Genomic DNA, 25,282 nt, shown 5'->3' with positions numbered 1-25,282 from the left:
TTGTATTGCAGATATTTTTAAGGGAGCTTGACTGAGTCAACTGCCTTTGAAAATCGCTTTGTAGGGACGGTTGACTTCACTCATTTTTAAAGACGGTTGACATAAGTAACCATCTCTGAAAATTATATTTTCAGAAGCGGTTACCCTTGGCCCTGAAAATAGACAGTGATGGTTTACTTAACAGAATCGTCCATGAAAATATATTTTTAGAGGTGATTTGTAAGTTACAATGCTCCCGGAACTAGTTATAAACGGTTCCTTTCTTTCACAGGTACTAGTTTCTGACTTAGTTCACAGTTTGAACATACACATTCACACACTTGCGCACAAATGATTAACGGTGAATCGGCGATCCTGATGAATGGCCCAACAAGGTAATAAAACAACTTTTCTTCAATTGGTGTGCTTCAATATATGGAATGTGGTGTCCGAATTCTAGTCTAGCTGGAAGTTGGGATTTGGGAACAACTACTCACATGCTCACTACTCATGTGAACACTTGTGACTTGTGGAATGTAGCTCAAAAAAGAAAAAAAAAAGGGAATTATCTCCAGCCTCTCCATGCAACCTTGTTTGTTTTTCTTGGACAAAGTTAATTCAGCTAAACAACCGATCAAAACATGGAACTGCAACTTGAAGAATGAAAATAAAATGAAACAAAGTCTATTATCATTCCTCCATCTGCCATTATATAGCTCACAAAAAGCATGATACACAGTTACACACATTTTGTCGTGGTCCAGCATTGATCTAATGCCATCGAAAACCATAAGCAAAGCAAAGTCGACATCCTCACAGGCAAGCAAAGCACATGACGGAACTACGTGCAGTACGTATCACCAAGGTTTTTTTTATCGGCCGAAATTCACGGAAATTTCCGAAATTTCCTTTCTATCCACAGGGTCCGATAAAATTTGACATCGGCCAAATTTTTCCCTTTTTTCCTGTTTCCACACAGACAACCCAAATTCAGCTGTGCGACAATCCCACACTATAATGTTTTATTCTTGTTTTTATCTGTGAACAAGTGATGTTTAATAGCTTAGGAATAGTTTCAAGTCAAATTCTACGGAATTTTTTCAAAACAATTTGAATTTTTTTTGAATTTGGTCCGATATTTCCGATATATCTTGCTTATCCTATTTATCCGTGACCTCCGATAAATTTTTATTTCCGATAATGAAAACCTTGCGTATCACACAGCGCGCACTGTGCATGATCGATCAGGGCTTGACGACGCTGCCATGGCCCGCGGCGGAGGAAGCCGCCCTCGTCAGCGAAGTGAACGTGACCACGGGCTCCACGGGGCTCTCCTCGACGCTGGCGACGAACGTGTCGTACCGACGGAACAGCTCCGCCACCATCAGCCGCCCCACCGCCACCACCGCGTCTTTCCCGGGGCACTGCTTGTTCCGCTCCGCGGCCGCGCCAGTCTCCGACCCGTTCGACCACACCACGTGCTCCAGCAGCCGCCGCCGCTCGCCGTCGTCAGAACATACAGCGAACCGGTCGGGGACGAACTCGCGGCCGCGCCGGAACACGCGCTCGTCGCGCGTCGCCAGCGGCTGGTACCCGAACACCATCTCGCCCTTCTTCACCTCGTACGCCGCGTCGTGGCTCTCCACCACCGTGTCCCGCCGCGCGCGCCCGTACTGGAACTCCACCGGCGGGTTCATGCGCAGCGTCTCCCACACGAACGACTTCACCAGCGGCATCTTCTCCACGTCCGACAGGGTGATCTCGCCGCCCGGCGTGGGGACGACGGCGCGGACCTCGGCGGCGAGCCTGGCGTGCAGCTCCGGCCCGCAGCGCGCGAGCCACTTGACGACGTGCGGCAGGAAGATCTTGTACCCGCCGTAGGCGTTGAAGATGGCGAGGAAGATGAGGTTGTGGAGGAGCTCGTCGCGCGGGATGGCAGCGCCGCCCGGGTCGGCCTCCTTCTCGGCGTCGTCGAGGATGCCCGCCGCGACGTCGGCGAAGTAGGCCGTCAGGTCGGCGTACTCGCGGCGCACCAGGAAGGGCGGGAGGCGGAATGTGTGGAGGAGCAGGTCCTCCAGCAGCCACGGCCTGATGGCCCTGCTGGCGAGCGGGTGGAGCTGGAAGGCGAGCCACTTGTACGCCTTCGCCGCCGCGCCGTCGCCGATGGCCTTGCTCGGCAGCTTGCCGCCGAACAGCGCGGCGCAGGTGAAGTCCAGCATGTGGCGCATGTTGTGCTTGTTGAACTCCACGCCCGCGGCGGCGCCCGCCGCGAGTTCGGCTTCGACGGCGTCGAACGTGGAGGTGAAGGCAGCGCCGAACGCCGGCGCGACGTGGTGCATCCGCGCGGCCGCTAGGCGGATCACGACGCGCTTGAGCGCGGCGTGGCGCGGGTCGGCGCCGTCGAGGAACGCAAGCGGCCGGTGGCCGCCGAAGAGCGCGAGCGAGGGCATGTAGGTGCCGTCGAGCGTGCCGTCTTTGTCGACGCGGGAGTCGTCGAGCAGGACGCGGAAGCTGCGCGCGTCGAGGACGGCGATGACGCGGGAGTCTCCGGAGAGGAACGGGCCCGGCGGCATGTTGACGCGCAGCACGGTGGCGCCGCCGTGCTTGGCGATGCGAGAGCGGAAGTACTCCTCCGCGCCCTGGAAGTAGAAGTAGTCCAGGCGGTCGCGCAGCGGCGAGAAGAAGGGCACGCCGTAGCTTCCCGGGATCTCGCGGACTCGGAGGCCAGAGGGCGACAGCTTCTGCTGCTCGTCGCCGGCGTTGGCTCGTTTAGATGCCATGGCTGGGAAGAGAGAGCAGTAGGACAGCTAGCGTTTAGCGTGTCGAATAGTCCTCCGATCCACGTACGGCGCGTGCTCAATAAACCAGCCACTTGAGCTTGTTCTAGTACTGCTATATAGGCCTATAGAGCACAACAATGTACTCTCTAGTAGCTCTACACACAATAATACAATTATCCTCATGCATGTTCACCGTTCATGACAGCGACGGATTAGTTAGGTTTTGTGCTGATCAATGTCCAATGTCATCCCGAGTTTCCTCAACTAGTAGCAATGCTAGCTGCTCGATTGTTGGCCGATCCAGTTCTCGGCAGTTGACAAAAATCTGGTCAGAGGTGATCATTCTTGTGTTAACTCTTTTCAAATTTGAAATGATGGACCGTAATTTATGGAGCCCCTTCCCCGGCGACGCCAAGGCGATCTCGTTCCCGACCTCGATCTAGTTCACCTCGCCGGTGAAACTAGATTTGCTCTGCTATTGACCATCCCGGTCACGACATCCACCGTAAATCGCCGGTTAGCCGATCCTGGCACCGCGACTACATATTTTCCAAAACCCTATTTCCCCACTAGGGTCTAAGCGGCACTTAGGTTTAGTGTCAGGATTGTGTTTTGTGTCTGCTCCAATCTCCGTTGCAGATCACTATCTTGTTTTCCCCTCCATACCAGATCGTATTTGACGACTCCAAGAGGTGGACGGAAGGGGCATGGGGATGATAGCCCTAACCCTAATGTGACCGATCTTTTGCTGAGGCTTAACCTAACTGAGGAGGAAGAAGTCAGTGGCAGACTTCAGCGATGACGAAGGAGAAGCGGAACCACCGTTGGTGGAATGGGCGACTGTAGGGAAGGTTCTATCCATGATGGCGGTCCATCTAAGTACGGTCCGCACAGCTATGAAGCCGGCTTGGGGTAACCCTGTTGGTCTCAAGTTTCGGGCCATCGGAGAGAAGGGAGACAACTTGTTCATTGCAGAATTTGGGAGTAGTGTGGATATGGAGAGGGCTTCGGCTGGAACTCTATGGATAGTGGGGAGATATGCGATTATCCTAAAACAAATATGATGAGAAGCTTAGTGCGTCGGAGGTTGTCTTCGATCGGATGGAGATTTGGGTGCGGATTCTGGACTTGCCCCTCGGATGGATGAATCAACAGAGGGGAAGTCGTGCCATGAGTCTGACCAACCAAGTTATAAAGATGGATGTGGATTCGAAAGGGAAGGCTAGCGGGGCATTTCTGCGCGCTCGAGTGGCCATTGAGATTGATAAACCCTTGCATCGGGGGTGCTTCTCCGTATGAGTAGGATGGAAGAGTCGAGGTAGTTTCAAGCACAGTATGAAAAACTTCTGTTTTCTACGGCTTTGCATGTGGGGTGATGGGTCACTCATATGTGGAGTGTCTACATCCTGTTTATTCTATTTTCAGGATTCTTTGCCTGATGGCAACCATTCCGTCAGAATCTGAGAGATGTATGTTTTTCTGAATTTAATTTAATCTTGTGGTTTTCAATGTTTGTTGGATTTTTTAGTTGTTCATTTATGTTTTTCAGTACTAAAAAATGAAGAAGTTGAAGAAAAGGTTATTAATGTCCGTATGTGACTCTACTTTTTTATTTTCTTTAGTAGAGCTAAAGTTGCCTTTACCAGGTTCTCTGTCTCCATTTTTTCAAATGTGATTAGCACTCTCGCCGAAGATCATAAAGACGTGACTAAGCATTATGAATTTGGTTCTCTTCTATTGTTTGACAAGTGCTTTATTTGTGCCTGATAAATTTGTGAAATGGGTTGCACATATCGTTCATTACAAATCTTGTGGTATTGTAATTGATGGGAAGGTGATCTCTCTTACGAAGCAAGCTGTGCATCTAGTTCGGGATTTACCCTTCGGCGGTTTATTTTTCCGTGCTGACTACTCTGCTAGTAAACCTACAAACTGTTGTTCAAGATCGATTACGAGTTTGAAGTGAGATCTAGCTAGCATGAGATAGCGGTGCTACCGTCAAGATGATATTAAGCTTAATTTACAATTACTATTTACTATAAATGAATCTCAAAGACTAGAAATGTCATAGTCATCTTTGGTTTGCATTAGCCTCCCCACTTCTCAAGATGTTGTCTTATCAAAGATATATCTACAGTAGTTTGCTTTATTAAAAAAAGTTCTTATAATTATACTATCGATATAAATATGTAAAATGCTTCCGTTACAATAGATAAATTTATTTAAAGTAATAATCTATAGAAATTATATATCATAGATATTACAATGCATAAATTTACCTAAAGTGGACGGCGCGTGTTTAATCAGCGTAACCAATCGTGGTGCATGCATGCAGAGGGAAATTGAGCGATCCCTGACCCTGATGCATGAAAGCAAGTCATGGAAAGACACTTCAGTATGACATTCTCTCTATTGCGCGTTAGAGCAACTCCAACAGAAAAGCTATTCAGGTTGTGTAAACTATATTTAAGTATTTTGGGGGGGAAAAGAAGAGTTCAACAGCTATTGTATCTCATTTTCTAAAATAGCAAGTCATCTATCAAAGAATTCTTGCATGCTAGATATAGCTTGTATGTGGCACTAGCCATTCGTCCCACCCTAATAAAAAGGTTGTTGGAGTGTTTTTTTTTCTGAGTTTTTTATTTTAGAGATCTGCTAAATCATAAGTTTAACCATCTGTTTTTACCTAACTCTGTCGCGGAGGGAGGGAATGAAGCGGGGAGAGGGGCACTCGCGGAGGGAGGGAATGAAGCGGGGAGAGGGGCACTTCCCTTGATGTCGCGCTCGTTGCTGACCGCCTCGAGTCGGGCCACTTGTCGTCAGCAATCGATTCAAGCGCGTCCTGTCACCCCTCATGCCTGGGCTTGGTTCCAGCACACCTCGTGATCTCTGCGACGATTATTGGTGGTGTCGTGCAGATCTGGCACCAGTGAGGCGCCAAGTGACCGACAAGGGTTGGTGCAGGAGCTAGGAGCCATATGGGCGCGCGCAACGCCAGGCCATGTTGACGTTGTGGAACAGGATGCCGTCCGCATCGAAGGCCCCATGCCGGCAGCGTGGAAGAGCCCGCGCAGGTCCATCGGCAGCGTGCACCACCCCCAAATTGCCAAAATTAATTTGGTTCCTGCTTTTCTTGGTTCTAGGTGTCGCCTATGATATTTCTTGTATCTCAGCTTTCTAAAACAGTCATGTATCAAGAAATTCTCGTAGGCTAGCCATTAGCCATTCACCTCACTCTAATGGAAAGGTTGTTGGAGTTTTTTTTTTTTTGCTGGGTTTTCTATTTTAGAGGTCGGCTAAATTATGAGTTTAGCTATCTATTTTTATCAACTCTGTTAGAGTTGCTATAAGAAAAGAATATAGAGGTATAACATGACATACGTGGGATCTCTGATGCATGAAAGTGTTAGGGACCGTGACGTCTAAGAGAGGGGTGAATTAGACAACTTAAAACTTTAACTCTAAACTATGGTCTCTTTTTCTACCTAGTCAAAACCTATGCAAGAAAGTAATCTAAATGTGCAACTACGGTTTTGCTAGTGTGTTGCTATCTCTACCGCAAAAAAGAGTTATACAACCTATGTTCCAAACCTATCAACTAGCATATCACTAAGATAGGAAAGTAAAGCACAAACCAAGATTGCAATGTAAATGCGAAAGCTAAATAGTAAGGTAGTGATATGCAAACTTCCATCGACGACTTTGGTATTTTTACTGAGGTATCGAGAAGCGCGCAAACTTCCCCTTAGTCCTCGTTGGAGCCCCTCGCTAGGAATCCCTCGCAAGGGCCAAGCTCCCGGTCAGGTAACTCCGTGGATAGCCCCGGACCTTCCCCACGCGCAAGTGGGTCTCTTGTGTGCCTTCCGGCAAGCCTCTCCCGGACCGCTCCCCGCCGTCTTCACTATCAAGCTTTCCGCCGAACCGCCGCGGGCCTTGTTCCCTTCAGTACATGATGGCGGCCACACCACAAACATGGTTGGTGTGATCTCGCAAGACTATAAGCCCCTCCGATGTACAACAATGGTGCGCGTAGGCACCGAGTGGTAAGAGGTGTGCAAACCTCACTAAATACTAGGCCTAAACCTAGAGCAAGCGCATAAGCAGTGGTCTAACTAAGCTAAGCACTTCGCAAAAAGCACCTACACTAATCACTAAACACTATGCAAGCGAAGATCACTAAGCATTCATAATTCCGTTAATTAGATAACTCTTCAACGTCCCTAGAGTATGGTATCACTTCACTTGACGGATCTCTTGGCCTCGCCACATGGCCACTTCCTATTCCAGTTCGAAGTGTCCGATGCAACAGCTATCATGCATCCGGCATTGTGCTGTCGATGCAACACGGAGATTGATCCAAAAATTCCGGTAATATACACTGAAAAGAAAGGTTCATACTAGTACTAATTATACTTGACCAAATATAGAGTAGTACTAACTACTACTGAAAAGAATTGTGTCCTGAGTTTTTTGGGGGTTCCTTCATTTCACAGGTAGTTTCTGACTTGCTTCACAATTTGAATTCACATACATTCACACAACTGCGCACAAATGATTAACGGTGAATGGGTGATCTTGATGCATGCAAATTCCCTAACAAGCTAAAACAACTTTTCTTCGATTGGGATGTGTTTTTCTTTTGGCTGACAGATGTGAACAGTGCGGATGATCAGTGTGTGCACTCTGTGATCAAATATCGGAAATGATGGACCACATCCTGATCGAGTGATTGGTTGAGTCTTCGGCCAAGTGTGGTTGATGGTGCAGGGGCATTTGAACCTTGGTTATTTATCCACTCAGCTCCAGTTCTTGTCGAACGGTGGTTGCAGACTTGCAGACCCCCAAGCTGATGTCTCGTCAATTCCTGCGAAGTGTCAAGTGTGGTCCTGTTGATTTCATGGACAATTTGGAAAGAGCGAAATAACAGAACCTTCATTATTGGTGGCACGTCCTTATTGGCACAGTTGATGGACTCTATCGCCTCTGAGGCTAACCGCTAACCACTCTGGTGCACGGCCGCACTGCAGGATTCAGGAAGCTGCAGTCGCTGAGACCTTGTTGCTTTGATCAGTTTGCTTTCGAGTAGAGCTTCTAGTCGCAGAGCTGTGTACGTCTGTGACCGGTGATGTTGTTGTTTTCTTCGACGATGAGTTTCGGATGGTTAAAAACCAGTTTTTGCTTTTAATTTTTAAAATCTGGATTTTGAGCAAAAATTGGTGGGGGGCGTTTGGATCCTCTAGTTTTTAAGAATCTGACTTCATTTATTTTTCTATGGATAAATTTTTTTTGGCAAAAGCTGGTATCAACAGCTTCCTGGTTTTTAAGAATGTGGCAAAAACTGATAGCAATAATTGACCTGTTTGGATCCCACCCGGTTTTTAAAAGTCAGATTCTTCAAAACTAGCGAAAACTGGAGGGATCCGAACATGGCCTTGTAGGTACTATGTTTTTTTTTTGGTGATACTTGTTCCGTGTCTTGCTCGCCAGTGGTAAGCCCTGGCTTTGCTTGGGGTGGCTGTCTTGTATTGTGCTAGTTTCAATTGAGGAACAGCCACGCTTAGTAGTGAGCATTTGAGCAATATTCTGTTTTGTAAGATAGCTCACACAAAATATTTCTTTGGAAAAAGGAGCTATCTCCAGCCTCTACATGCAACCTTGTTTGGGTTTTTATGACAGAGTTAATTAAGCTAAACAACCGATCAAACCATGGAACTGCAAATTGAAGAATGAAAATTAAGTAAAGCAAATTCTATTATGAAAAATGACATAAATTTTGTCTTCACCCGACTTCATTTGAAAATGTTATGATTTTATTTGTATTGCAGATATTTTTAAGGGCGCTTGACTGAGTCAACTGCTTTTGAAAATCGTTTTGTAGGAACGGTTGACTTCACTCGTTTTTAAAGACGGTTGACATAAGCAACCATCTCTGAAAATTATATTTTCAGAAGCGGTTACCCTTGGCCCTGGAAATAGACAACGATGGTTTACTTAACAGAACCATTCATGAAAATGTATTTTTAGAGGTGATTTGTAAGGTCCAATGCTCCCGGAACTAGTTATAAACGGTTCGCTAAGTAAATTGCCCTTGAAAAATATAGAAGACGTCTGAAAAAGTATTTATGTACTAGTGCATGTACTAGTAATAATTTATTACAAGATTTTCTCCTAAGAATTGTGTTCTGTGTTAACTTTGTTGGGGTTCCTTTCTTTCATAGGTACTAGTTTCTGACTTAGTTCACAGTTTAAACATACACATTCACACACTTGCGCACAAATGATTAACGGTGAATCGGCGATCCCGATGATGTAATGGCCCAACAAGGTAATAAAACAACTTTCCTTTAATTGGTGTGCTTCAATATATGGAATGTGGCTCCTCCAGCTCCTTCCCATTCCTAGTTAAAAACTGCCAGAGCCGGAGCTGCTACAATGGCTGCTACAGGATTGCACAGTGATGCACAGGACATGCGCATGCGGAGCTGGAACCCTGCGGAGCCAACCAGACGAGGCCTTAGTTCACAGTTTGAACATACACATTCACACACTTGCGCACACATGATTAACGGTGAATTGGCGATCCTGATTATGTAATGGCCCAACAAGGTAATAAAACAACTTTTCTTCGAGAGCTTGTCTATCTAACACCCGGGTGTTTTAGCACCCGGTAACACCAGAATTTTTTCCCCATAGATAATGTTCATCCTCCTCCTCTCTTCTCTTCCTCCTTGGCACAAATCACAAATCACAAGTAACAAATCACAAATCACAAGTAACAATTTTTTTCCTATGAAAGGACAGAGACAAATTTGGTGGCGGCGGCGGCGCAGGCGCTGCAGCGACGCGGGCGCGGCGGACGTGCGGTTCCGCGGCCAAAAAAATTCGTGTGCCACCGGGTGATAAAACACCTGGTTGTTGTATAGCATTTCGGTTTCTTCAATTGGTGTGCTTCAATATATGGAATGTGGTGTCCGAATTCTAGTCTAGCTTAGGGCAAGTGTGGTTGGGACTTGGGAAGTTGGGATTTGGGAACAACTACTCACATGCTCACTACTCATGTGAACACTTGTGACTTGTGGAATGTAGCTCAAAAAAGAAAAAAAGGGAATTATCTCCAGCCTCTCCATGCAACCTTGTTTGTTTTTCTTGGACAAAGTTAATTCAGCTAAACAACCGATCAAAACATGGAACTGCAACTTGAAGAATGAAAATCAAATGAAACAAAGTCTATTATCATTCCTCCATCTGCCATTATATAGCTCACAAAAAGCATGATACACAGTTACACACATTTTGTCGTGGTCCAGCATTGATCTAATGCCATCGAAAACCATAAGCAAAGCAAAGTCGACATCCTCACAGGCAAGCAAAGCACATGACGGCACTACGTGCAGTACGTATCACACAGCGCGCACTGTGCATGATCGATCAGGGCTTGACGATGCTGCCATGGCCCGCGGCGGAGGAAGCCGCCCTCGTCAGCGAAGTGAACGTGACCACGGGCTCCACGGGGCTCTCCTCGACGCTGGCGACGAACGTCGGACATTCGGATGCTATTTAGGAGAACTAAATATGAGTTAATTATAAAATTAATTACATAGATGTAGACTAATTTACGAGACAAATTTATTAAGCCTAATTAATCCGCCATTAGCACATATTTACTGTAGCACCACATTGTCAAATCATGGACTAATTAGGCTTAAAAAATTCGTCTCGTAAATTAGCCACAATCTGTGCAATTAGTTATTTTTTTCGTCTATATTTAATACTTTATACATGTGTCAAACATCCGATGGGACAGGGACTAAAATTTTCCTGTAGGAACCAAACACCCCCTAAAACAACTTTTCTTCGATTGGGATTTGCTTTTCTTTTGGCTGACAGATGTGAACAGTGCGGATGATCAGTGCGTGCACTCTGTGATCAAATATCGAAAATGATGGACCACATCCTGATCGAGTGATTGGTTGAGTCTTCGGCCAAGTGTGGTTGATGGTGCTGGGGCATTTGAACCTTGGGTCATGTTTAGTTCCACCAAAATCGAAACTTTGGCACTATAAAAAAGAAGATTTTCCGTCACATCAAACTTGTGGTACATGCATGGAGTACTAAATGTTGACGAAATCAAAAACTAATTGCATAGTTTAGTTGTACTTTGCGAAACGAACGTTTTGAGCCTAATTAGTCAATGCTTAGACAATTATTACCAAATACAAACGAAAGCCTACATACGGGCGCTACAGTGATTCTGGCGGCGCTAAATTGGGCGAACTAAACATGGCCTTGGTTCTCAGCCCCAGTTCTTGTCGACCGGTGGTTGCAGCCTTGCAGACCCCCAAGCTGATGTCTCGTCAATTCCTGCGAAGTGTCAAGTGTGGTCCTGTTGATTTCATGGACAATTTGGAAAGAGCGAAATAACAGAACCTTCATTATTGGTGGCACGTCCTTATTGGCACAGTTGATGGACTCTATCGCCTCTGAGGCTAACCGCTAACCTCTCTGGTGCACGGCCGCACTGCAGGATTCAGGAAGCTGCAGTTGCCGAGACCTTGTTGCTTTGATCAGTTTGCTTTCGAGTAGAGCTTCTAGTCGCAGAGCTGTGTATGTCTGTGACCGGTGATGTTGTTGGATGAGTTTCGGATGGTTAAAAACCAGTTTTTGCCTTTAATTTTTAAAATCTGGATTTTGAGCAAAAATTGGTAGGAGTGTTTGAATCCCTTAGTTTTTAAGAATCTGACTTCATTTATTGCTCTATGGGTAAAAAAAAAACAGCCAAAAGTTGGTATCAACAACTTTCTGGTTTTTAAGAAGGCAACATATCAGGTGCAAACCAGGGAACATGTGTAAACTTGAAAACTACGAATCAGATCCACAGGATGCCAATCCAATGGATGGGGGTGAGAGGTGGGACTATTTTGCACTCAAACCCTCCCACCTGCCAGCTAGTTTTCCAAAAAAAAACCCTGGCCCTTCCTGTGCAAACCTGCCCCCAGGGATTCCGCTGCACCGATCATCCGTTCCCATCGCGACCGGTTCATTTTCGCGTGACGGCTTTCCGCAAGCGAGCAAGGACTGCGCCGCCAGGAATTCATCGCCCGGCTCTAGGGAATTCATCGGCCAGGGAATTCACAAGCCAGCGAGTCCGTATCCGCCAGACGCCAGCGAGTCGCCCCAGCCCCTAGGCTGCCGCCACGCATGTGCGCCCCTGGTTCGCCCGACGCCAGCGATCCCTGCCGCTGAACTCGAGGAGACGAGGAGGCCCTGCCGCTGAACTCTAGGAGACGAGGAAGCCCTGTCGGTCTGCGTGCATCACGATCACCATCGCGAACGAGTCGCGAGCTGAGTGCCGCCGCCCGTGCACCCTGTAAGGGACCGTGACGCCTAAGAGGATGGGGTGAATTAGACAACTTAAAACTCTAACTCAAAACTATGGCATCTTTTTCTATTCTTAGCAAAACACATGCAAAAGATAAACTATCTAAATGCGCAACTACGATTTTACTAGTGTGTTGCTATCTCTACCGCAAAAGGAGTTATGCAAACAATATAAATGCGGAAGCTAAAGAGTAAGGTAGAGATATGCAAACTTCCATCGACGACTCTGGTATTTTTACCGAGGTATCAAAAAACGCGCAAGCTTCCCTTTAGTCCTCGTTGGAGTCCCTCGTCGGAAAAAATATCAATTGCCTTATCAATTTCTCTATTCGGCCTTGAAAAAATTTAATAAAATATAGAAATAAATTCACTATTTATTTTACGTTAAACAATACTTACAATAACTCCCACCATCGGCGCGACGCGTTCCGATTAAACCGTCAAGGTACCGCCGGGTTCGTGGCGGGCGCGGCGGGCAGGCTTGCTGCTCGGGCTGGCATGACTGGCCGCGGGGTTTTATTTGGCCCAGACGCGCCATGACCCCTGGCGCGGCACTGCCGCGCCAAGATCGCTGGCGTGGCAGGCCCTGCCCCGTCAGCGGTCAGCGCTCCTGGTCACCGCCACGTCAGCCCTGTGCCGCGCCACCATGCATGGCGCGGCACAGGCATTTGGCCGCGCCAGGGCAATAGGCGCGGCCAAAAGTGTTAGTTTTTTTTAAAAAAATCGAAGGTGTTAGATTTAAAATTACATTTAAAAAAAGATTAAAATTAAAAAAAATTCTAGGACTACGTCACGATCCAAGAGTGCAAATTCTTTTTTTTAATCATTTCATTCATCGAAAATTGACCTTTGTTGAGTTTTGGCTGAGATTTGACACAGCTTTGGAGTGCCAGCGCCAAGAGGAGTTAAAGGCCGACAATGCAAGTTTTCACACCACTCCTAAATTGATGACACCATGGGCCATGGAGAAGCAATGTAGTGTGATATATACACATGAAGTTTTCAGTAAATTTCAGGAACAAATCGTAGCCGCAAGAGACCATTGCATTATTCAAGGCATTACAGAGTGCGAAGATATAAAAATTGTCACCATCAGCAGTCTATCTAGAAAAGAGCGAGTGGTTCAGTTGAACAAGTTAGATATGTTTGGTAGGTGATCCTGTAAATTATATGAGTCCTATGGCATCCCGTGCCGTCATATCATACAAGTGCTTAGAGCCGAGAAGCAAAATGAGGTACCATCGATTTATATTACGAAGAGATGGGAGAAAAGATGTAAAATGTTTGTATTGTATGATTTTTTTTTCAATGGCTATTTTGTACAATAGTCTTGATCAGATATTCAATTTTACAGGGAACTATTCTTTGATGAAGAAGGTAACCTGCTAGATGAAAATCCTGAAGATCCTATGGAGGTGACAATACGGAAAAAGATTTCAGATTCACGGAACCAGTTTGAAGATCTTATCCAGATGGCCAAGAACTCTGAACAAGGGATAGACTTTTTATTTTCTAGTTTATCCAACCTAGTAGAACCTCTTCAAAAGATCACACCTACTACGAGAGTTAATAAACAGGATGAGTATGAATCTTTCCTTGGTAGTAAAATTCCAAATCAAGTCGATATACATGCACCAAATGATATCAAGTCGAAAGGGAGATGCAAAAGAATTAAGAAGAGCAAGGAGATGAAGACTGCAAGCAAGGGTAAAAGTAAACGGCCGTGTGGAAAATGTAAGCAAGTAGGGGATCATGATGCACGCACTTGCCCAAACAATATTGTTGGCTGATATTTCAAGTTCGTGTAACCTTTTAATACCTTTTGGAGTGCTGCTTGTAAACACTTATTGATCAGTGCATTTGCATAAAAACCTTTTCCAGTAGATGCGTTAGTTGTAGAAAAGATTGGATGCAAAGAATCTTTTCCAAATGCTTTCAATGGAGTTAAAACAAATAATGAACTGAACCAACAACAACATCTTCCCATGTGTGGAGAACAAAACATCAGAGATAAGATAGTTTGTGGCAAAAGCTTGTTCAATTGAACTTATTCCATCACAGATGGCTTACGCAACACCAGGCAGAAGCAATGTGTGAAGTACCGGTACAGGTAGAAGTACATGACCAAAGAATACTAATTTATACACATCTATTTTGTGATCTTCTTTATGCCTTTTGAAATCCAAAAATAACACAAGACAACAAATTGCTCTTGTTACATGCTGACAAACTATCATCAGTTCATCACTTCTTTAGCACTTGTCAGCCTCCTTGAACACTTTCAGGCATTTCTCAACCACATTGCTACTGAACTTCTGCATGGACAAGTGGATTATGATCTTCGCCTTGTCAGCCTCCTTGAACACTTTCAGGCATTTCTCAACCATATTGCTACTGAACTTCTGCATGGACAAGTGACTACACACCTAACATTGAAAAAAGGGTAGACGGTGAATCCATAAGAATTCCAGTGCTTGCAAACTGCTCGAAAGCGAGGGACGTCGATTGGGCGGAGTCCATGGCATATCATGGAGAGCAGTTCTGGTAACAATTCTGACCAGGGACGCTGTTATTCTTCCCTTCATCATGGCTCACCATATCCTTGTTGTCTGCTTCTTTCACAACGAGTTTAGCAAGCCTGCATGGTGGAACATAGAGTAAGTTATGACTCATTATAGGACATTCATCCTCAACTGATGCCACAGGCTAATTAAATTTCAGAATTGTAAGTAGAGATTCTACATTATTAACACTACTCCGAGTAACAACGGAAGTAGAGAACAGAGGCTTTGTGAACTAAAACTACTCCATCGACAAGTTTTTGTACTAGATCGATATTATAAAAAAACAAGTTTTATGTAGGAGCAGCAGCAATATTGTAACCGGCCAGCATCAATCAGTAAAGGAAAGAAAAAACTGGCCACAATCTTCATCTAAGTGACTACACACCGAGCATATTGTATCAAGATTCACCTCTTTTCTTGGCAAATTTCATCTAACCAGGAGGCCGCCGAGGGTAGGGGCCAGAAAGCGGGCGGGGGTGACAGGAACCAGGCCGACGAGGGCAGGGGCGCCGGGGACCTGGCGGCGCTCGCTCACGGAACGGTCTGATCACGGAAACAAACCACCTGGCGGCGCTCGCTCGCGGAACAGCGCCTGGTTTTTTTTTGGAAAACTGGTTGGCAGGTGGGAGGGTTTAAGCGCAAAATAGTCCCACCTCTCACCCCATCCATTGGTTTGGCATCTTGTGGATCTGATTCGTAGTTTCCAAGTTTGCGTAGGTTCCCTGGTTTACACCTGATATATTGCCTTTTAAGAATGTGGCAAAAACTGATAACGATAATTGGCCTGTTTGGATTCCACCCGGTTTTTAAAAGCCAGATTCTTAAAAACTGGTGAAAACTGGAAGGATCCAAACATGGCCTTGTAGGTACTATGTTTTTTTTTGGTGATACTTGTTCTGTGTCTTGCCCGCCAGTGGTAAGCCCAGGCTTTGCTTGGGGTGGCTGTCTTGTATTGTGCTAGTTTCAATTGAGGAACAACCACGCTTAGTAGTGAGCATTTGAGCAATATTCTGTTTTGTAAGATAGATCACACAAAATATTTCTTTGGAAAAGGAGCTATGTCCAGCCTCTACATGCAACCTTGTTTGGGTTTTTATGACAGAGTTAATTAAGCTAAGGGCAGTCCCAATGGTGCATTGATGATGGTTTCTATCCTCATTAAATGACTTGCCACGTAGGTAAAACGCTGACATGGCAACGTAATTAATGAAGAAAGAGAGCAAAAATCATAGAAATGATTTCTTCATGAAGAAATCAGGTCTACTCTTGACCCAATGCACCAAGAAACCATGAAATCGCCATTAAGGAGAAACCATCAGTTTCTAGGGAGCTCGTGTCGCACTCCCATTGGAGGAAAAAGATAGAGTTGGGAGAGAGAAAGAGAAAATAATTATTACTCATAGAAACCATGGGTTGGAAAACAATATTTTTTGGTGCGATATCCTATGTTATAGAAACTACTAGTTTCTTTCATTGGGACTGCCCTAAACAACCGATCAAACCGTGGAACTGCAAATTGAAGAATGAAACTTAAGTAAAGCAAATTCTATTTTGAAAAATGACATAATTTTTTTCTTCACCCGACTTCATTTGAAAATGTTATGAATTTATTTGTATTGCAGATGTTTTTAAGGACGCTTGACTGAGTCAACTGCCTTTGAAAATCGCTTTGTAGGGACGGTTGACTTCACTCATTTTAAAGACGGTTGACATAAGCAACCATCTCTGAAAATTATATTTTCGGAAGCGGTTACCCTTGGCTCTGAAAATAGACGGTGATGGTTTACTTAACAGAACCATCCCTAAAAAATGTATTTTTAGAGGTGATTTATAAGTTACAATGCTCGGGAAACTAGTTATACACGGTTCGCTACATAAATTGCCCTTGAAAATTATAGGGAAAGAAAAAAGTATTTTTGTACTAGTGCATGTACTAGTAATAATTTATTACAAGATTTTCTCCTAAGAATTGTGTTCTGTGTTAACTTTGTTGGGGTTCCTTTCTTTCACAGGTACGAGTTTCTGACTTAGTTCACAGTTTGAACATACACATTCACACACTTGCGCACAAATGATTAACGGTGAATGGGTGATCTTGATGCATGTAAATTCCCTAACAAGCTAATACAACCTTTCTTCGATTGGGATGTGCTTTTCTTTTGGCTGACAGATGTGAACAGTGCGGATGATCAGTGTGTGCACTCTGTGATCAAATATCGGAAATGATGGACCACATCCTGATCGAGTGATTGGTTGAGTCTTCGGCCAAGTGTGGTTGATGGTGCAGGGGCATTTGAACCTTGGTTATTTAGGTCTGGTTTAGTTCCAAAAATTTTCACCCTAAATTATCACATCGAATTTTACGGCACATGCATGGAGTATTAAATATAGACGAAAAAAACTAATTGCACAGTTTGGTTGAAAATCGCGAGACCAATGTTTTAAGACTAATTAGTCCATGATTATTCATAAGTGCTACAGTGACTAACATGCGCTAATAACGAATTAATTAGGCTTAATAAATTTATCTTGTAGTTTCCAGACGAGCTATGTAATTAGTTTTTTTATGAGTATCAAAAACCTCTTTCAACGTCCGTGAAACATACATGACATCAAAAATTTTCATTCACGAACTAAACGCACTCAGCTCCAGTTCTTGTCGAACGGTGGTTGCAGACTTGCAGACCCCAAAGCTGATGTCTCGTCAATTCCTGCGAAGTGTCAAGTGTGGTCCTGTTGATTTGATGGACAATTTGGAAAGAGCGAAATAACAGAACCTTCATTATTGGTGGCACGTCCTTATTGGCACAGTTGATGGACTCTATCGCCTCTGAGGCTAACCGCTAACCACTCTGGTGCACGGCCGCACTGCAGGATTCAGGAAGCTGCAGTCGCTGAGACCTTGTTGCTTTGATCAGTTTGCTTTCGAGTAGAGCTTCTAGTTGCAGAGCTGTGTACGTCTGTGACCGGTGATGTTGTTGTTTTCTTCGACGATGAATTTCGGATGGTTAAAAACCAGTTTTTGCCTTTAATTTTTAAAATCTGGAATTTGAGCAAAAATTAGTGGGAGTGTTTGGATCCTCTAATTTTTAAAAATCTGCCTTCATTTATTTCTCTATGGATAAAAAAAAAACTGGCAAAAGCTAGTATCAACAGCTTCCTGGTTTCGTAGTTTCCAAGTTTGCGTAGGTTCCCTGGTTTACACCTGATATATTGCCTTTTAAGAATGTGGCAAAAACTGATAGCAATAATTGGCCTGTTTGGATCCCACCCGGTTTTCAAAAGCCAGATTCTTAAAAACTTGCGAAAACTGGAGGGATCCGAACATGGCCTGGTAGGTACTATGTTTTTTTTTGGGTGATACTTGTTCCGTGTCTTGCTCGCCAGTGGTAAGCCCAGGCTTTGCTTGGGGTGGCTGTCTTGTATTGTGCTAGTTTCAATTGAGGAACAACCACGCTTAGTAGTGAGCATTTGAGCAATATTCTGTTTTGTAAGATAGCTCACACAAAATATTTCTTTGGAAAAAGGAGCTATCTCCAGCCTCTACATGCAACCTTGTTTGGGTTTTTATGACAGAGTTAATTAAGCTAAACAACCGATCAAACCGTGGAACTGCAAATTGAAGATTGAAAATTAAGTAAAGCAAATTCTATTATGAAAAATGACATAAATTTTGTCTTCACCCGACTTCATTTGAAAATGTTATGATTTTATTTGTATTGCAGATATTTTTAAGGGCGCTTGGCTGAGTCAACTGCCTTTGAAAATCGTTTTGTAGGAACGGTTGACTTCACTCGTTTTTAAAGACGGTTGACATAAGCAATCATCTCTGAAAATTATATTTTCAGAAGCGGTTACCCTTGGCCCTGGAAATAGACAACGATGGTTTACTTAACAGAACCGTCCATGAAAACGTATTTTTAGAGGTGATTTGTAAGGTACAATGCTCCCGGAACTAGTTATAAACGGTTCGCTAAGTAAATTGCGCTTGAAAAATATAGAAGACGTCTGAAAAAAGTATTTCTGTACTAGTGCATGTACTAGTAATAATTTATTACAAGATTTTCTCCTAAGAATTGTGTTCTGTGTTAACTTTGTTGGGGTTCCTTTGTTTCACAGGTACTAGTTTCTGACTTAGTTCACAGTTTAAACATACACATTCACACACTTGCGCACAAATGATTAACGGTGAATCGGCGATCCCGATGATGTAATGGCCCAACAAGGTAATAAAACAACTTTCCTTTAATTGGTGTGCTTCAATATATGGAATGTGGCTCCTCCAGCTCCTTCCCATTCCTAGTTAAAAACTGCCAGAGCCGGAGCTGCTACAATGGCTGCTACAGGATTGCACAGTGATGCACAGGACATGCGCATGCGGAGCTGGAACCCTGCGGAGCCAACCAAACGAGGCCTTAGTTCACAGTTTGAACATACACATTCACACACTTGCGCACACATGATTAACGGTGAATTGGCGATCCTGATGATGTAATGGCCCAACAAGGTAATAAAACAACTTTTCTTCGAGAGCTTGTCTATCTAACACCCGGGTGTTTTAGCACCCGGTAACACCAGAATTTTTTCCCCATAGATACTGTTCATCCTCCTCCTCTCTTCTCTTCCTCCTTGGCACAAATCACAAATCACGAGTAACAAATCACAAATCACAAGTAACAATTTTTTTCCTATGAAAGGACAGAGACAAATTTGGTGGCGGCGGCGGCGCAGGCGCTGCAGCGACGCGGGCGCGGCGGACGTGCGGTTCCGCGGCCAAAAAAATTCGTGTGCCACCGGGTGATAAAACACCTGGTTGTTGTATAGCATTTCGGTTTCTTCAATTGGTGTGCTTCAATATATGGAATGTGGTGTCCGAATTCTAGTCTAGCTTAGGGCAAGTGTGGTTGGGACTTGGGAAGTTGGGATTTGGGAACAACTACTCACATGCTCACTACTCATGTGAACACTTGTGACTTGTGGAATGTAGCTCAAAAAAGAAAAAAAGGGAATTATCTCCAGCCTCTCCATGCAACCTTGTTTGTTTTTCTTGGACAAAGTTAATTCAGCTAAACAACCGATCAAAAGATGGAACTGCAACTTGAAGAATGAAAATCAAATGAAACAAAGTCTATTATCATTCCTCCATCTGCCATTATATAGCTCACAAAAAGCATGATACACAGTTACACACATTTTGTCGTGGTCCAGCATTGATCTAATGCCATCGAAAACCATAAGCAAAGCAAAGTCGACATCCTCACAGGCAAGCAAAGCACGTGACGGCACTACGTGCAGTACGTATCACACAGCGCGCACTGTGCATGATCGATCAGGGCTTGACGACGCTGCCATGGCCCGCGGCGGAGGAAGCCGCCCTCGTCAGCGAAGTGAACGTGACCACGGGCTCCACGGGGCTCTCCTCGACGCTGGCGACGAACGTGTCGTACCGACGGAACAGCTCCGCCACCATCAGCCGCCCCACCGCCACCACCACGTCTTTCCCGGGGCACTGCTTGTTCCGCTCCGCGGCCGCGCCAGTCTCCGGCCCGTTCGACCACACCACGTGCTCCAGCAGCCGCCGCCGCTCGCCGTCGTCAGAACATACAGCGAACCGGTCGGGGACGAACTCGCGGCCGCGCCGGAACACTCGCTCGTCGCGCGTCGCTAGCGGCTGGTACCCGAACACCATCTCGCCCTTCTTCACCTCGTACGCCGCGTCGTGGCTCTCCACCACCGTGTCCCGCCGCGCGCGCCCGTACTGGAACTCCACCGGCGGGTTCATGCGCAGCGTCTCCCACACGAACGACTTCACCAGCGGCATCTTCTCCACGTCCGACAGGGTGATCTCGCCGCCCGGCGTGGGGACGACGGCGCGGACCTCGGCGGCGAGCCTGGCGTGCAGCTCCGGCCCGCAGCGCGCGAGCCACTTGACGACGTGCGGCAGGAAGATCTTGTACCCGCCGTAGGCGTTGAAGATGGCGAGGAAGATGAGGTTGTGGAGGAGCTCGTCGCGCGGGATGGCAGCGCCGCCCGGGTCGGCCTCCTTCTCGGCGTCGTCGAGGATGCCCGCCGCGACGTCGGCGAAGTAGGCCGTCAGGTCGGCGTACTCGCGGCGCACCAGGAAGGGCGGGAGGCGGAATGTGTGGAGGAGCAGGTCCTCCAGCAGCCACGGCCTGATGGCCCTGCTGGCGAGCGGGTGGAGCTGGAAGGCGAGCCACTTGTACGCCTTCGCCGCCGCGCCGTCGCCGATGGCCTTGCTCGGCAGCTTGCCGCCGAACAGCGCGGCGCAGGTGAAGTCCAGCATGTGGCGCATGTTGTGCTTGTTGAACTCCACGCCCGCGGCGGCGCCCGCCGCGAGTTCGGCTTCGACGGCGTCGAACGTGGCGGTGAAGGCAGCGCCGAACGCCGGCGCGACGTGGTGCATCCGCGCGGCCGCTAGGCGGATCACGACGCGCTTGAGCGCGGCGTGGCGCGGGTCGGCGCCGTCGAGGAACGCAAGCGGCCGGTGGCCGCCGAAGAGCGCGAGCGAGGGCATGTAGGTGCCGTCGAGCGTGCCGTCTTTGTCGACGCGGGAGTCGTCGAGCAGGACGCGGAAGCTGCGCGCGTCGAGGACGGCGATGACGCGGGAGTCTCCGGAGAGGAACGGGCCCGGCGGCATGTTGACGCGCAGCACGGTGGCGCCGCCGTGCTTGGCGATGCGAGAGCGGAAGTACTCCTCCGCGCCCTGGAAGTAGAAGTAGTCCAGGCGGTCGCGCAGCGGCGAGAAGAAGGGCACGCCGTAGCTTCCCGGGATCTCGCGGACCCGGAGGCCAGAGGGCGACAGCTTCTGCTGCTCGTCGCCGGCGTTGGCTCGTTTAGATGCCATGGCTGGGAAGAGAGAGCAGTAGGACAGGACAGCTAGCGTTTAGTGTGTCGAATAGTCCTCCGATCCACGTACGGCGCGTGCTCAATAAACCAAGCCGCCACTTGAGCTTGTGCTAGTACTGCTATATAGTCTATAGAGCACAACAATGTACTCTCTAGTAGCTCTACACACAAGAATACAATTATCCACATGCATGTTCACCGTTCATGACAGCGACGGATTAGTTAGGTTTTGTGCTGATCAATGTCCAATGTCATCCCGAGTTTCCTCAACTAGTAGCAATGCTAGCTGCTCGATCGTTGGCCGATCCAGTTCTCGGCAGTTGACAAAAATCTGGTCAGAGGTGATCATTCTTGTGTTAACTCTTTTCAAATTTGAAATGATGGGCCGTAATTTATGGAGCCCCTTCCCCGGCGACGCCAAGGCGATCTCGTTCCCGACCTCGATATAGTTCACCTCGCCGGTGACACTAGATTTGCTCTGCCATTGACCATCCCGGTCATGGCGTCCACCGTAAATCGCCGGTTAGCCGATCCTGGCACCGCGACTACATATTTTCCAAAACCCTATTTCCCCACTAGGGTCTAAGCGGCGCTTAGGTTTAGTGTCAGGATTGCGTTTTGTGTATGCTCCAATCTCCATTGCAGATCACTATCTTGTTTTCCCCTCCATACCAGATCGTATATGACGACTCCAAACGGAAGGGGCGTGGGGATGATAGCCCTAACCCTAATGTGGCTGATCTTTTGCTGAGGCTTAACCTAACTGAGGAGGAAGAAGTCAGTGGTAGACTTCAGTGATGACGAAGGAGAAGCGGAACCACCGTTGGTGGAATGGGCGACTGTAGGGAAGGTTCTATCCATGATGGCGGTCCATCTAAGTACGGTCCGCACAGCTATGAAGCCAGCTTGGGGTAACCCTGTTGGTCTCAAGTTTCAGGCCATCGGAGAGAAGGGAGACAACTTGTTCATTGCAGAATTTGGGAGTAGTGTGGATATGGAGAGGGCTTCGGCTGGAACTCTATGGATAGTGGGGAGATATGCGATTATCCTAAAACAAATATGATGAGAAGCTTAGTGCGTCGGAGAATGTCTTCGATCGGATGGGGATTTGGGTGTGGATTCTGGACTTGCCCCTCGGATGGATGAATCAACAGAGGGGAAGTCGTGCCATGAGTCTGACCGACCAAGTTATAAAGATGGATGTGGATTCGAAAGGGAAGGCTAGCGGGGCATTTCTGCGCGCTCGAGTGGCCATTGAGATTGATAAACCCTTGCATCGGGGGTGCTTCTCCGTATGAGTAGGATGGAAGAGCCGAGGTGGTTTTAAGCACAGTATGAAAAACTTCCGTTTTCTACTGCTTTGCATGTGGGGTGATGGGTCACTCGGATGTGGAGTGTCTACATTCTGTTTATTCTATTTTCAGGATTCTTTGCCTGATGGCAACCATTCTGTCAGAATCTGAGAGATGTATGCTTTTCTGAATTTAATTTAATCTTGTGGTTTTCAATGTTTGTTGGATTTTTTAGTTGTTCATTTATGTTTTTCAGTACTCAAAAATGAAGAAGTTGAAGAAAAGGTTATTAATGTCCGAATGTGACTCTACTTTTTTTATTTTCTTTAGTAGAGCTAAAGTTGCCTTTACCAGGTTCTATGTCTCCATTTTTTCAAATGTGATTAGCTCTCTCGCCGAAGATCATAAAGACGTGACTAAGCATTATGAATTTGGTTCTCTTCTATTGTTTGACAAGTGCTTTATTTGTGCCTGATAAATTTGTGAAATGGGTTGCACATATCGTTCATTACAAATCTTGTGGTACTGTAATTGATGGGAAGGTGATCTCTCTTACGAAACAAGCTGTGCATCTAGTTCGGGATTTACCCTTCGGTGGTTTATTTTTCCGTGCTGACTACTCTGCTAGTAAACCTACAAACTGTTGTTCAAGATCGATTACGAGTTTGAAGTGAGATCTAGCTAGCATGAGATAGCGGTGCTACCGTCAAGATGATATTAACCTTAATTTACAATTACTATTTACTATAAATGAATCTCAAAGACTAGAAATGTCATAGTCATCTTTGGTTTGCAGTAGCCTCCCCACTTCTCAAGATGTTGTCTTATCAAAGATATATCTACAGTAGTTTGCTTTATTAAAAAAAGTTCTTATAATTATACTATCGATATAAATATGTAAAATGCTTCAGTTACAATAGATAAATTTATTTAAAGTAATAATCTATAGAAATTATATATCATAGATATTACAATGCATAAATTTACCTAAAGTGGACGGCGCGTGTTTAATCAGCGTAAGCAATCGTGGTGCATGCATGCAGAGGGAAATTGAGCGATCCCTGAGACCCTGACCCTGATGCATGAAAGCAAGTCATGGAAAGACACTTCAGTATGACATTCTATCTATTGCGCTTAAGAGCAACTCCAACAAAAGAGCTATACATATTGTGTAATCTATATTTGAATATTTTAGGAAAAAAAGAAGAGTCCAATAGCTATTGTATCTCGCTTTCTAAAATAGCAAGTCATCTATCAAGGAATTCTTGCATGCTACATATAGCTTGCATATGCCACTAGCCATTCGCCTTACCTTAATGGAAAGACTGTTGTAGTTTTTTTACTGAGTTTTCTAGTTTAGAGGTTGGCTAAATCATAAGTTTAGCCATCTATTTTTAGCTAACTCTGTTGCGGAGGGAGGGAATGAAGCGGGGAGAGGGGCACTTCCCTTGATGTCGCGCTCGTTGCTACCGCCTCGAGTCGGGCCACTCGTCGTCAGCAGTCGATTCAAGCGCGTCCTATCACCCCTCATGCCTCGGCTTGGTTCCAGCACACCTCGTGATCTCTGCGACGATTATTGGTGGTGTCGTGCAGATCTGGCACCAGTGAGGCGCCAAGTGACCGACAAGGGTTGGTGCAGGAGCTAGGAGCCATATGGGCGCGCGCAACGCCAGGCCATGTTGACGTTGTGGAACAGGATGCCGTCCGCATGGAAGGCCCCATGCCGGCAGCGTGGAAGAGCCCGCGCAGGTTCATCGGCAGCGTGCACCACCCCCAAATTCCCAAAATTAATTTGGTTCCTGCTTTTCTTGGTTCTAGACGTCGCATATGATATTTCTTATATCTCGCTTTCTAAAATAACAAGTCATCTATCAAGGAATTTTGGTATGCTAGATATAGCTTGCATATGCCACTAGTCATTCGCCTCACTCTAATGGAAAGGCTGTTGGAGTTAATTTTTTTTTTTGCTGGGTTTTCTATTTTAGAGGTCGGCTAAATCATGAGTTTAGCCATCTATTTTTACCAACTCTTACTCTGTTGGAGTTGCTCTAAGAAAAGAATATAGAGGTATAACATGACATACACGTGAGATCAGCTATGGAACCATGTTTTTCTCGTAACAAATCAGCTTAATACGGCTTATCAGCCGCAGAAATCATCGGCCGTCATTTTACTCTCATTCCTCGTAAACTAATAATTAGTACTAGTACGAGGAATGAGATTATTCCACTAAATTTGAGGAGTTCATTCATGATACATCATCCCATTTAAAAGGAAAAAAAGTCTATTTAACCCTCCAAACTATTGCTGATTGTCTACGACTTCACCCCTCACCTATAAAACCTTATATTCTACCCCTTAAACTATTTAAAACCGTCTAAGTGATCCCCTAATGCGTTTTTGAAAGTGGTTTCACTCATGT

At 45.9% G+C, this 25,282-nt stretch overlaps 3 protein-coding genes across 3 annotated transcripts; 1 reads left to right on the top strand and 2 right to left on the bottom strand.

Moving 5' to 3' along the window:
• Window positions 1-653: 653 nt before the first annotated feature.
• On the bottom strand, window positions 654-2,840 carry LOC136463039 (allene oxide synthase 3-like). The gene has a single exon (XM_066462083.1). The coding sequence runs from the start codon at window positions 2,757-2,759 to the stop codon at window positions 1,224-1,226; it is 1,536 nt and encodes a 511-aa protein (XP_066318180.1). The 5' UTR covers window positions 2,760-2,840; the 3' UTR covers window positions 654-1,223.
• Window positions 2,841-13,367: 10,527 nt separating this feature from the next.
• Window positions 13,368-14,251, top strand: LOC136465347 (uncharacterized). Its single transcript, XM_066464115.1, has 3 exons — window positions 13,368-13,372; window positions 13,492-13,871; window positions 14,199-14,251. Exons 1-3 carry the CDS (start codon window positions 13,368-13,370, stop codon window positions 14,249-14,251), a joined length of 438 nt encoding a protein of 145 aa, XP_066320212.1.
• Window positions 14,252-19,806: 5,555 nt separating this feature from the next.
• Window positions 19,807-21,655, bottom strand: LOC136463038 (allene oxide synthase 3-like). The gene has a single exon (XM_066462082.1). It carries the CDS (start codon window positions 21,564-21,566, stop codon window positions 20,031-20,033), a length of 1,536 nt encoding a protein of 511 aa, XP_066318179.1. The 5' UTR covers window positions 21,567-21,655; the 3' UTR covers window positions 19,807-20,030.
• Window positions 21,656-25,282: the final 3,627 nt, after the last annotated feature.

The sequence above is a fragment of the Miscanthus floridulus genome, chromosome 7, assembly GCF_019320115.1.
Source record: "Miscanthus floridulus cultivar M001 chromosome 7, ASM1932011v1, whole genome shotgun sequence".
Classification (NCBI taxonomy): Eukaryota; Viridiplantae; Streptophyta; class Magnoliopsida; order Poales; family Poaceae; genus Miscanthus; species Miscanthus floridulus.
The sequence above is the reverse complement of the archived record's forward strand: the minus strand, read 5'-3'. Positions and strand labels throughout refer to the sequence as shown.